This window comes from Astyanax mexicanus, chromosome 20, assembly GCF_023375975.1.
Source record: "Astyanax mexicanus isolate ESR-SI-001 chromosome 20, AstMex3_surface, whole genome shotgun sequence".
In the NCBI taxonomy this organism is placed as follows: Eukaryota; Metazoa; Chordata; class Actinopteri; order Characiformes; family Acestrorhamphidae; genus Astyanax; species Astyanax mexicanus.
The window spans coordinates 13,962,479-13,976,415 of NC_064427.1; the positions used below are offsets into that span (position 1 = coordinate 13,962,479).

At 39.2% G+C, this 13,937-nt stretch overlaps 1 protein-coding gene across 2 annotated transcripts in view; it reads right to left on the reverse strand.

The window, feature by feature from the left end:
* The window catches only part of med13a (mediator complex subunit 13a), a 125,919-nt gene that overhangs the window by 45,427 nt on the left and 66,555 nt on the right, over positions 1–13,937 (reverse strand). For both annotated transcript variants that reach the window (XM_022681066.2, XM_022681065.2), the window contains exons 4-10: positions 12,745–12,890; positions 11,837–12,034; positions 6,488–6,682; positions 6,113–6,275; positions 5,915–6,025; positions 4,556–5,284; positions 3,018–3,234 (exon numbers count right to left, since the gene is read on the reverse strand). In XM_022681066.2, the coding sequence (XP_022536787.2) occupies positions 3,018–3,234; positions 4,556–5,284; positions 5,915–6,025; positions 6,113–6,275; positions 6,488–6,682; positions 11,837–12,034; positions 12,745–12,890 (1,759 nt within the window). The remainder of the gene's footprint in view (positions 1–3,017; positions 3,235–4,555; positions 5,285–5,914; positions 6,026–6,112; positions 6,276–6,487; positions 6,683–11,836; positions 12,035–12,744; positions 12,891–13,937) is intronic.

Consider the following 13,937-nt stretch of genomic DNA (forward strand, 5'->3'; position numbering starts at 1 on the left):
TAGGTTTGCTAGCTAACACATCTCCACACACACACACTCCGCTGCGTGTAGTGGCACGGTCACTGCTTACTCTCACTGCTGCATCAACTCTGCGTGCACTACTTTTCTAACTGATAGATGTCACTGTCTGACAGATCCGGCGAGAGCCGGCGAGGGAGCAGAGGGACTCGCTCTCTCATGTAAACAAATCCAAAAAGTATCGCGATGAAAAAAATTTACGCTCGATAAGTCGATTACACACTTATCGTGACAGGACTATTTGAATGTCAATCAGCAACCACAGGATGACATCAAGAGACCTATAAAAATAATGGCAAATGGCAGCTGGGGTGCCAAGTGCATGGAAAGAACAGTTCAAAACTCTTAGAGGCAAGACTCGCTAGAAAAAGGACCTTCAATGAGAAGCAAAGAAGAGCCAGACTGAAGAAAAAAAATCATAAGAATTGGACCGTAGAGGACTGGAGCAAGATCATTTTCTCTGAAAATCCAATTTTCAGCTTTGCGCAACACCTGGCCATCTAATGTTTAGATGAAGACCTGCACAGGTGTCTTTTACCCACTGTGAAATATGGTGGAGGATCGTGATGATCTGGAGATGCTTCAGCAAGGCTGGAACTGGGAAGTCTGGTCTTTGCGAAAGACACATGAATCAAGCTGCATACAAGGTTATCCTGAAAGAAAACTTGCTTCCTTCTGCTCTGGCAATGTTGCCCAATTCTAAGAACTGTTTTTTTTTTCCCAGCAGGGCAATGCTCAATTCCACACAGCTAGATCAAATAAGGTGAAGTACCTCCAGATCAAGACCCTGCCATGGCCAGCCCAACCTCCAGACCTAAACCCCATTAAAAACGTATGGAATGTAATCAAGAGGAAGATAGATGGGCACAAGCCATCAAACAAAGCTGAACTGCTGGAATTTTTGAAAAGAGCAGTATGAAAAGACTGGTGGAGAGCATGCCAAAACACACAAAAGCTGTGTAAAAATGTGGGTTATTCTACCAATTATTGATTCTGAACTCTTCCTTAGATAAAACTTTAGTATTGTTGTTTCTAAATGAATATGAACTTGTTTTCTCTGAGGTGCTCACTCCCCACATCACTCCAAAGGGTGATGATTGCAGCACAAGGCGTCTGTGAGCTGATGTATCAGAACCGAGTAGCTGTGCTTTCCTCCGAGTGCGCTGTGATGCTACTCGACAATGCTGCATCAGCAGCAGGTTAAAAAGAGGTGGTGGCTGACTTCACATGTATGAGAGGAGGTATGTGCTAGTCTTTACCCTCCTGGTGTTGGGGCATCATTAATGATAGGGGGAGTCCTACTGAAAGGGTTGAGTAATGGGCCGTGTAAATTGGAGAGAAAATGGAAAACATTACAATTAAATTAAATTAAAAGTAAAAAATGATGTTGCACTCTCAAATGTCAATCCCTTCTGTATTTGTCTCTCCTAGTACAGATACAGCCAGAACAACAACAATCTTTAACCTCCTTAGGTTGTAGTGTGCTGAAAGCTGAACAGCCCCAAAAGAAATGCAGTGAGCAGTAGTAGTACTGGGCGGTATGGCCAAAAATTTAAATCACAGTATTTTTCATTATCATTATTTTAATTTTTTGCATGACTGGGCTTTAATATAGGTATGTGACTTACTGTACTGTTAGGACTATATATAATATAAAACACTTAGGCTTTAAGAGTTTACTTTGACCCACTAAATTACACAATTTATGAACAAAAAAAAACAGACTTAATAGCAGAAAAAGAGCAGAAGAATATATAAGATACTTTACCAAAACAACTGGTAACCCCAGAGTAATATAAAATAAACTGGTTGTTTATTTATTACTGTCTTGTTGTCTCTTTGGAAAGATTAGAATACATTCCTTTACACTTCTTTCAATCAAGAATGAGGAAAAGCAGCCATATGTATTATATATGGCTGTTTAATTAAGTGAGATGACATTATGTCTATAATTAAAAGCACAAATAAATACAACAGTAATGAAAAGAAAGGGACAAACAATTTTAGTTTGTGATGGTTGACAAGCTTTAGGACAGTTGGGGAGAAAAGTTAGTCTAAAGTCTTTTGTAGTATTTATTTTTTAACTTCTTTTTATTTTTTGCATGACTGGGATTCAATATAGGGTTGTAAGTTACTGTACTGTTTAAAGTACATATCATATAAAACACCAATGCTTTAAATTAAGGCTATAATTAGTATAGGGTTCACTTTGTAATTTTTGTCCCACAAAATTACACAATATATGAAGATATCAGACTTTATTGTAAGAAAAACAGCTGCAGAATGTAAAAACAATAGACCTTTAAAAGACATAAGCCAACAACTTTAACATTGCTTCCTTTACAAAACTAAATATTTAAAATAGTTTCATAAATGTACCTAAATTACTTAATGTTTGTATATTCAAAGAGATATTTCTCAAAAGCTCTTTTGCACCAGTAAGACACAAGTTTAATGTCAATTTACTATATGTTATTCCTGAAACCATTACAGGCATCACAGTATTAAAATCAGCCACAATTCCTATCTTTCTACAGTTAAAAAATACATTGAAATCATCATTCAATCTACAGTATTAATATAATGAAAAAGGGCTGTAGTTACTGCTCTATTTTACTGGGATAAAACACTTATATACAGTAGAAATGGCAGCAGAGCTAAACTATGTTTGACTCCACAGGGCTGCACGTGCTTCTTTGATGGTGTTGTTTTGCACGTCGGTATGAGAGTGGTATGAGAGAAATGCATACCGGTTCTGGTTTTCTCTACAGTATACCGTATGAACCAGTATACCACCCAGCACTAAGCAGTAGTAAGTCTAAATTAATTAAAAAAATAAGTAAAAAAATAAATAAATAAATACACAACAGGCAATATGGGTAGGAGACCTTCCACAAACTATAAAGGTTCAGTGAGCAGCGTTAAACTATTAAAAGGTACTGCTAGTACCTAGTAGAGATCGTATAAGCAGAACAGAGCACTGTTACAAAAGCTCTTACTTTGTGTTTCCTTCCTTGCTCTCTCTCGATGCCTGCTTTGTCCTTCTTATCGGAGAAAGTAAACTTCACATCCCCATCCACAAAGGCGTAAGGGTCCACCTCTGGCTCAAGGTCGCTGTCAGCAATGGCTGCAGCTAGATGCTGATTTCGCCGCTGCAGGTAGGTCTGGACACGCTCACCTGATACCTTTAGAGTATGTTTTGAGATGGCCATTACCCTTCAAACACAACAAAGAGAATGCAGCCATCAGTGCCAACACAGTCATTTTGTTAGGAAAATATTTAATTGTTAGTGACTAGGAGTATAATTAGGGGCTTGTAAAATGTGAAGTGAACGCCTCCTGTACTGGCTTATTAAAGGGCCAAACTGCAAGCACAACAAACAAACTATTCTTTAACATGTGCCCATAGTTTTATGATAATAAATGATTGGCACAACCTGTAGCCATTTACACTTCTTCTTCCAGATAAAGCAGCTAGTTTTGCTTGTGCACCAGTCACAAGCTGAATATCTGACTAAATGTCCATTAAAATCAATTGAATTCCTAGTTATTATTAGTTATTCCTAAATTATTCTTTATTAAATGTATCCCTGTATCAAACCCTAACCCTATACCGCAACATTAATCTTTGAGAGTTAGGTTTAGGGTTAAATTTAGGTTGTATGCTCAGGGTATGGTTATGGCCAGGCTTTAGAGTTGCATCAATGTTAGGGTTAAGGCTAGTATTGGGGTAAGGGTTAGGTGGAGGGTTACATTTGGCTGAGAGCTCAGATACATTCAGTTGACTGTTACTAGAATGATGGATGATAGTCTATGAGGCTTATGCAATGGAATATCCAAGTAAAGGGTTACTCATATTGACAGTGTGGTGTGGTGGCTCTCTGTATGTTTCGGCAGTGACTAGGTTAATGTGGGAAAAGCTTTGCTGTTCACACTACAATAATATTGTGGTCATATGCATTTCTGACCACCTCCGAATGATCTTTGATTGATCAGGTTGTGGAAGGACCATGAGACAAACTGTATCCCATTCACACCTGTACTTTATGCTGCCCACATGTGATCAGATCAACCAGGACACAATTATCAGGTATGAACAGGGTCAAAGGGTTTGGCTGGACTACTGTCCACTCATATAGTTCACTAATATGGAGTTACTGGGTGCTAGATCTGAAATAGACAAGCCATTAGGTCTGGGCTTAGTTCACTCAAACAGCATCAGTGAGGCATTCGCAACAGTACCAGCTTCTCAGAGTGCATTACCTGAAAACACATCCACCTGCTACCACTTCTGGCTGTACCCTCTCTCCCACTGTACACTTCATCAGTTCTCTCACTTCACATTACACCTTTTCTACAGTCTTCCTAAAAGCTCTTCATTTTCGTATGCAGCATCATTGTGAATGCATGTTAATGTCAAGAGGGCACATAGTGACAGATTAACGTGCTGTATGTGGACTTTTTTTTTTTCTTCACTGTCCTACAGATTTTATTGAAATGTTAAGATACTCAGACAAGCTAGAGAGTGGACACTCACTCAGTAATTGACACGTTTCCATTCACTCCCATCAAGCCCTCCTCTTTCAGCTTGTCCGTAGGCAAAGAAGGTGTTGGCAAGTCCAAGTCTTTTCTACGAGGGAGGTTGAAGAATCTCCAGGGCATGTGATTTCCATCATTCTCCAGGCAAACTGCTGTCCCAATATACACTGTGGGCTCCGTGGCCTCAGAGTAAGCTGGGTGGAATGGGTGGGCAAGAGAGTCAGCACAAGGATCATCTGGGCCCTTTTGGGGAAGGAGGCAAGGCTCTGAAGGAGTAGGGTAGAAATGCTGACTGTGGGGTGTGGACAGGTTCTTGAGGGTCTCTGAGCCTTCCTCAACCCGATCACAAGGATGAGGGCTAAGCGGAGGTGGCTGAGGGGAGCCCACTAATTCTGAGGGTACACCAGCACCACCCGCTGCTCCGCCTCCAGTGTGCAGTAGAGGTGGCTTGGGCACAGTGCAAACTTCGGCAGGGTGGAGGCCAGTGAATCGCCCACATTCCTGACCACGCAGAGCCAACCTCTGGCTTGCCGAGGCATCTGCTTCCATGGAAATGTCATCGGAGACGGAGCTCCGATGGTGGAAAGGTGTTTGCGGGCGTTTTTGCTGTTTGTCCCCTTTGTCTAGCTTTTCTCCTGCTTTGTGCTTGATGGGCTGCTGCTGAACCTGCCCTGTTGAAACAGGCTGGCCCTGTGCGCCACCCACTCGCTGCTTTAAGGTTTTGTGCCTGGGGCGGACAAAGAAAAAACTAATTTATAAATTAACAGTTAAGAGCTGACTAGAAATAAACACATAACATACTTGTTAAAGTAGCAAATTTCTTCAATAACAAGCATTTAAGCTGTATTTAGCAAATCTGGCTTCTCTTTCCTACCACTAAGAAAAAAAACTAAACAAGTACTTTAGTCTGGGCAAAAAGGGAGAATGTTTTACAAATAGAGTCTAGGCTTGCCACTCTTTTACAGGGTTAATGGACTTGCTTTCATCATATACACCTGACCAGCTTATTTTTAGCTTTTGCAAAAAAGAAAGAAGAGCATCAGAGCAAATGAAGTAGTCCTAAAACAAACAGACAAAACAAAAACAAGTACAAAACTCTTAGGTGTTCAGTGTGTAATGTTCCTGATTGTTGTAGAATAAACTGTGGTCTGATCTACTAGCTCCTTACAATATATATCTACTGCTGTTGGGTAATGACTAAGGCTAGCTTCCATTAAGTTTATGCTCTCAAAGCTTAAAGCATTTACAATCTGAAAATCTGTCTCATTACGTATACTGACAGTTCACACAGGTAATACTGTAACCAAACGTTAAACAATATACACTTCTGACTAGGTACAGCATGCTGTATGTGTACCTTGAGCAGTTGCAAGTTGTTCTCTGCACTGATTCAACAAAATCCCACGATCCCATTTTCTCCATCACCTCCTCTTCACTGGTCCCACTGCCTGTTGCAGAGAACTTGCGTCTAAAACAGGAAGAGACAAAAAGAAGTGAATGAGACAACAGTGCCTGTTGTAGCCTAGAAAGAAAAGAGAAAGAGGTAAGTATTTACTTGTTCAGCGATCGATTCATGTTACACTCCTGCCAGACGCGCTCCACCACCTGACTCGCCATCCTGCGTGGAATCTTGCCTCCATGGTGACTTGCGCTGTCCACGCTAAAGCCATCTACTGCTGATGGTAACCGCATCCACTTCTGCGCTGTGAGAGAGTCAACTGGAGTAAAGAAAGATGAGAAAAGAGGAAAAGAAAACAGGAATAAACTTAACATTAACCTCATGTCTGCAGGTAACAATAAACCTTGTTTACATCATTTCTTTTGGCAAAATCAATAAAGAAACACTTAAAAATTACTTTAAAAATGCTTTTAATTCTCCACTACTCCACAAATAGGATCACACGAAGGCAGCATACAAAAGTGTGTGTACCTGTCTGGGCCTCCTCTGGTGAGGTGGGAGGGGTGAGTGTTACAGAGGAAATGGCAGGGTCTCTGTTTGAAGCAGGCACTTGGTGGCCACCGGAATATACAGCAGTGCAGTGTGATGACCCCACAGGTGTTATCGTGGGAATATCTGCCTGGGGGACCAAAACCATACATGCAGGATACACCATCCGCACACCACCTTAAAAAAAAAGAAATAAAATTATGCCCACAGAAGTTCACAATTGTACTACATTATAAAAAGATGGCTGGCTTTTCTGATCTCTGCTTGTATGTAGCTCAGATGTTAGTCTGAGGATGAATCCTGATAAAAGCCTGCTGACCTCAGATCTAGTTTACACTCAGAGACTGACACAAACCAGTATATTTTTCAAGCATAAACCTTCTTAGAGGCCTAAAGCTCCTATTCATCCACTTAAATCCGATCCCTTCAGACTAATTCAGATATATCAGTTCCATTTCTACTACGTTTGCTTAATTTGACAAAGGGTGGTTTGCATTTCAAGTGTGCCGTGCTTGTAGGCTTGCCATGTTAACTTATTATTAACTAAATTAGCATACAAAACATAGATATGACCAACCGTTTTTGCTCAATATTGCTTATTGTATTTCCTTCTCCATGAGGAGATATGATTACATTATTATGGTATTATACGATCATTATATTAGTGACAAAAAAGGTCTTAAAATTATATTATACAACAGTTAGTTCCGACCTCACAATCTAGCGTTCTAGCCGTGATTATATTCGTGATAACATCACAGCCTTCTCACACTAAACTTGTATCACTCCGCCGACGCGTTGCAGAGTAACGGCGTATATACACAGTACAGCCGGCACCAACATCAGCGTTAGCTTAGCACAGGCTAGCGCTCAGCCGCGGCACACTTGCCCGCAGCGCTGATTCGTGGAAAAAAGGGAAGGAAAACCGCTCGGCTAATGCGGTCTGACAGCCAGAACGATAACTTAACCAGCCAGGTTAGGCTAAACTAAGTTAATACTGAGCTAAAGCAAGCTATGCTGACTGGGAATGTTCGAAGCACGGATAGCTTGACTCCGGTCACCTACCCACAGTCCAGCCACACCGGCAAGCTAACCAACACCACCCAGCAAAACAAACAGAAATGCTCAAAAAATGCACAGCGTTCACCTGAAGACGACTCCACGGAGCAGGAGAGGAGAGGATTAGCGTTATTTCACGCTCCTAACATTACCATCTTCGCTTATTCCCAAGTTTGCTTTCAAGTAGTGCTGGACGATATGGCCAAAATTGATATCACGATATATTCCTTAATTTCGGTTGATACGATATAATTTCGATATCGATATGAATACTTTGAAGGCCTCAGAAGAACTGCTAAGAATCCCTGCAATGGAAATCTGTACACTACTGTCTGAAATTTTCATTTAAGTCTTTAAAGCCTCCTCTCACAAAAACTATATAATACTTTAGAAATAAAACAAATGATCAGAATAAATCAATGCTCACTTTTATTTGCATGTAGCAAAATAAAAACATGACATCTCTGTCACACACAAACCTATAACCTATATACATATCACCAATATAAATAACTTTACATTACAACAGAGGCAGAGCTTCTTATTCTTTTGTAAACATATTTAACAGATAGGGAATACAAAAAGCCTTCATATGTATAAAGGGAACATGATATCCCCGTCAAATAAACAAACCTATATCAACTATAAATAACTTAGATACAACATAAACTACAAAAGTGTTTTAGCCTGCTTGAGGTGGAGGAACGGATGTATTACTGTTGTTAGTCGGCTCCACTCTCCAGAACAATTCGGAGCAAGCTGAAGTCTGAAGTTTATCAGACCTTTGAACGCCGTGTTCTGACTGTTGTTTTATATACTGGATATTCCCTTTCTCAGCCACTAGATGGCACTGCTAATGTTTGTCAACTGTTCTTTTAATTAAGTCTGATTTGCTAGTTAAATCACATGATGAGGTTTAAAGGTCAGTACAGCCATTTTAGATTGAGCTGTGTGTGTGATGAAGCAGGTGTAACTTCATCTCTCTCCATCCTCACGTCCTTAGACATCACTGTTTGTGAGTAAAACTTTGTCTATTTTGTTTTAAGATATAGATGAGCAGAATATTAAACACATTTGTGAGCTGTTAGTAATGTTAGATGCCTTTCTATCACATGTTCTTTGTGGATTCAAGGCAGGGTGCTTTACTAATATATTAGTGTATTTTGTAATTATACTGATGTTTTTCCTAAACTTAAGATATGTAATGTTTGTTTGCAGTTTCACAAAAAGAAATTGGGAATCTGGATAAAGTAAACACTGAAGAAACTGAAACGCCTTTGGTCCAGCTCTTTATTCAACCCCAACTGTTTAGCTATCTGTCAAGTTGTGCTAAGCTACAGGCAATAAGGACAGAATACGCCGAACCACTGAATTAGACCCGAATCCCTCAATTATTTATTCTGTTTAATCACTTGTGGAAGCGTCAGGTGCGCTCATTCTGCATCTAAAATGTCCTGCGCTAAAGCCGAGTGGGTTAGGGTCAGTTTTGCTTCATCGCAGGCCGGTTTTAGGTGTGGAGCAGAGCTGAGATCCGCTCGGTTAGGGTCGGTTTCGTTTCATTGCGGGGGGTTTAGGAGCGGAGCGGAGCGGAGCTGAGCACAGCCGAGATCCGCTCGGTTAGGGTCTGTTTCGCTTCATCGCAGTTGGGTTTTAGGTGCAGAGCAGAGCCGACCCGACCCAGGTCTAGCCTAGCCTAGCCTATCTGGCTACGTGCCTGTATGATTGCGTCATCACGCACTGACGTAGCCCGGCTACGGAGGCTGATTGTGTTGTCTGCAGTGAACTGAGGCCGCTAAAAAACGCCTGTCTATGAATAATACATATCGATATGCCACAAAAATGATATCACCTTTATTGAAACATTTCTTATCACGATAAATACCGATATCAAAATATTGTCCAGGCCTACTTTCAAGCTGTACTTTTAAGGTGTTAGTCTGCCTGAACCATACACTGATTTGTAGTTAAGTTGCGGTGGAACTACTTTTTGGCGGAAGGCACATTCCATATTAAAGCATATTCAAACTGAATTTCTTAAAGTTCTTTGATTTATTTTCTTTATTCATTTTGTAAACTGTTGTATAAAAGCAATAGAACACTCGAGTCGTGTGTTATCACGAATAACATCACACAGCCGTGATGTTATTCGTGATAACACACTCCCTCTCATGTTCTGTTGATTAAATAATGGCATGTATTACAATTATTTCTGAGACAATATATCATTTAAACAAATACTTATCAGGACAGGCCTACCTGCCTGCACATCTACTTTATAAAGATGGCCACACCACACTATTTGATCTGCTTAAAATGGACTCTGGTGTGAAAAGGTGCTAAAACAACCATACAGAAACCCACCCGAGTAGGTGGTCTCAACCCGTTTCCAAACTAACTGCAGAGTGGTTTGCTTGTGGTAAAAAAAAATGTGAACCAGCCTCAATCTGACAAAACGGACAAATATACTCCTCATGTTTGAGCTAAATATCTGTTCCGATGCAGTTAAAACTGATGTATTACCAACATAATTACTACAGCTATGAACTAATGTCAACTCTGCTGCTTCATGCTGAGCTATTTTCACACTAATTGCGGTACTGCGTAGAGTTCTGTTGTATGTGCCCTTTTTGTGCTAGTTGAGAGCACTGTATGTGCTAATTTGGGTGTGTACTTTCTATCGCCACCTTAGACAGCTCTGACCAATTAGTAGAGAGAGCATCCTCACATTGCAACTTGGGCCATTTGCATTTTTTCTTGTGTGAAACCAAACAAAACCAAACCAAGGGGGAAAAACACCCCAAGTTAACAAGTTCGTGAACCGATTTGGACCAGAGAAACAAATTACAGATTTGAAACACAATATCAATGTATTGCCTACAGCGTAGCCTGCTTAACTACCTTGAACTGCAAAGTTGGGAAAGTGTGTGCTACAACAAAAGGCTCTGCAAACTTCCGCATCCAATCAACACAGAAGTATAAATTGGCCTAAAGGTTCCGTGTTATGTTTTAAACAACAATGAACAAAAAAAGAACCCTACCAAACCCTACATCAGGGGTATTTAATTAGAATTCAGTTTGGTCCAGTTAGAGAAAATTTCATCAGGCTAAGGTCCGGACCGTCGCCAATTTTAACTTGTTATAATTCAGTGTTTTATTCTGTTTACTAAAGAAGCCTAGTAGTTCTGTCAGTGTTTTATCAACAACTGAAAGACAAAACAAATTACACATACTAGTACATTTTAACAATATTTATTGTTTTAATAATAACTGTCACAATAATTACATTATCAAAAAAAAATGGAAATAGAGTTTAATAATGTGAATCTGTACGTTCACTTTGTTTCAAAATGCTATATTTATTCTATTTGATTTTATTTATATTAGATTTAGGCCTGCCTGTCATAATAATAATTACATGAATGATAAATCGTACAATATATGGAGAAATGCCTGCTGAACTTGGCCAAAATATCAGCTTTAAAAAAAAAAAAACAGTAGTTTTCTTTTATTTAATATTATTACTGTATCAGACTTTATTATGTTGTGGGTAAAACTGATGGGGGAAGTTGCCAATGCTTTTTTTGTCCACTGGGGGTTGCCTAAGTTTTGAGGCAGGGTTGTTTTGGGAGCACAGAGAGCGCGCCTGCAAGCGAGGGAGTTTTTTCCTTGTTGAGGAGTTCTGATCAGGTGGAGTAAAGTGGAATATTTTGCACTCTTGTCTCGGTTGTTTCTCTTTAATTCCTCTAAGTAACACCGCTTGGTTACATTACTGTTAATATGTTTTATAACTGTAGTATTTTAATGTTAACGTTTTTTTTCTGGTGCGCACCATCTGTATTAGCTTTTCTCACATTATTCTGCCACTTCTCACCGCCTGCTTCGCCTGTGTGGCTCCGCGCTCTCGCATCTGTTTGGCAGAGGAGAGTTTGGAGATCTTAAAGCAACACGTGATTGGTCTGTGAGTTTACTGCGCTGTAAAGCACGTATACCATAAAGACAATAAACGTTCCGCCGCTTTAAATGAACACTGTCAGATTTAAATCCTTCAGTAATTTATCGGTTTGCCGCGGTCCGCCTATTAGTGACCCCTGCCCTACTCATATCAATGTAATTTATTTTATGGTAATATGCAATTTAATTAGAGAAGATAATGATGGTAACAATTCTCTTAATTTTTATTAAGACATTTGTATTAAAAAAAATGAACACGTTCCCAGTTACACACTGGGAGCACAGTGATAAACACTACGGGGAGTCAGTTTAGAAACTTACCAACAAGCACCTCTGCGGCAGCCAGAGAGTCATCCTCCCAGTCAATGTCCTCCATCTTATCCTCTGTGCTCTCCTTAGAGCTTGTACTGATGGGGTAGAACTGCTTCCATTCCTCAATGAGCTTCTGCGTTGGTGGGTCTGACAGTTTGAAGGACTGCCCAGTCAGTGTCCCATTCAGGCCAAACGGACTCAAAATCACTGTGCACAAAAACAATACAAGGCATAAATACTCCAAACCAGCACTGATCATCAGTAAAGTTTGCATTTCATTTGTAAATCAAGAGACCAGAGTCTGGAGGAAGAGTGAAGAGACCAAACTGCTTGAGGTCTCGTGTGAAGTTTCAGCAATCAATCAGTGACGGTCCAGTGGTTTTATCACGTTTAAAGTCAGTGCCAAGTACCAATTGGTCTTATATAATATTCTAAATTCTAGAATACTAAAAGCCATAATCATCAACATTAAAATAAATAAATAAATAAAAAAGATCACTCTGTGTGAAATACATCTAAATAAATGAATTACTGAAATACAGAATTAATGAAGTACCTTTTGAATTATATTACAATTTTTTGAGCTAGACACCAGTAAAACAAATGTTGATAATTACAGGGAGATTCGGAGCAGCTGACTGACCACAGCTCGATTCCCAAAAGCTTCGTAGACTATTTAGGAAATTTAAAGTTTACTTTATGCCACAGTGTGTGATGTGCAAAGCACATATTCAGCACAAAGCTTTCTTCCTTTCAGGGTTTAACCTGAAACAGTCGTTGTATGTTTTTGCACATTACCTTTACTGAAGGTAATGAAAATAATATGAAAATAATAAAATAATAATAATACAAAAAAGTTAGAAACCTTTAACCTTTACAATCAAAAGTTATGCAAAACTGCCCAGATGAACTCTGACCTTGAAAGGGGCTGGACGCCTGCTGGGCTAGTGTAAGGTGCTCCTCACTTAAGTGGTACACAGGCTGATGCTGGTTAATCTCCACACTGGTGCACACATTGCTGTCTCCATGCAGAAAGAAGCTGAAGGAGCAGGAAAGGTGCTCACTGGAGAAAGAGAGAATGGAAAAGTTAGATTTTGCACAACATATATAAAATAAACTGAAACATCTTAAAATGATGTGGTTATTTAAAAAGTTCACCTCTTTACATTTTTAGGACTTTTAGGATCTTTAGTAGGTCTCATTAAGCCTGTTGCGAAAATTACATTATTGCCTTATCGTGCAATAAGTGAACTTGACCTCAATCACTTTTTCTGACCTTATTGTGCAAAAAATTGTAAAGGGAACATGAATCAATGCATTAGTTACCATAAATAAGACATGAGGTAATATATTAACAATGCTTAGGTAACGTTAATTAAACACAGAACAACAGCATTAATTAATGTTATTTTCACATGAAAGCATTTGTTAAGATGAACAATAATTCATACACTTCATTAACAATGTTAACTAATGTTTGGTAAACAAGTAACAACTGCTCTTCTTGTCATTTGCTTATGTGCTGCAAAAATGCATACAGTAACAGTAACTGTAAATATTTATTCATTAAATATTAGTTATAATTATATTTGGCTGTGATTACACTTATTCAGTCTTAGCCAGTTACTTGTTTTATTTACTGATGTCAGTTAACTTAATATAATATTATATATTTTACATTTTTACTTCTATTGGAAATATATCTCTACATGGATTAGAATTATTTCACTTTCACTTTACATCAGGTATATTTATTTTACTGAACAGAGCTGTATAAGTGCTTAGTAATGTTTAACAGATGTTAATAATGTTTAACAAAGGCATTTTAGTTAATTGTGTTTTTTATTTACAATACAAGTTAAATTCCAAAAAACTCTCTCACACACACACACACACACACACACACACACACACACACACACAAAACAGGTGCTCAAGCCGCAGAACGTCATTCAAAGTTAGCCATCTCTTTTCGCTCATCGCAAGAAGGGTGTTCTGGTGAGGTACCTCACTCATGCTATCAGAGAACTGGGGTTACGTTTGTAACCTAAAGTTCTCTTCCGAGCATTCATTTGGTAACACACTATAGGATATGCTTACTCCCATATTG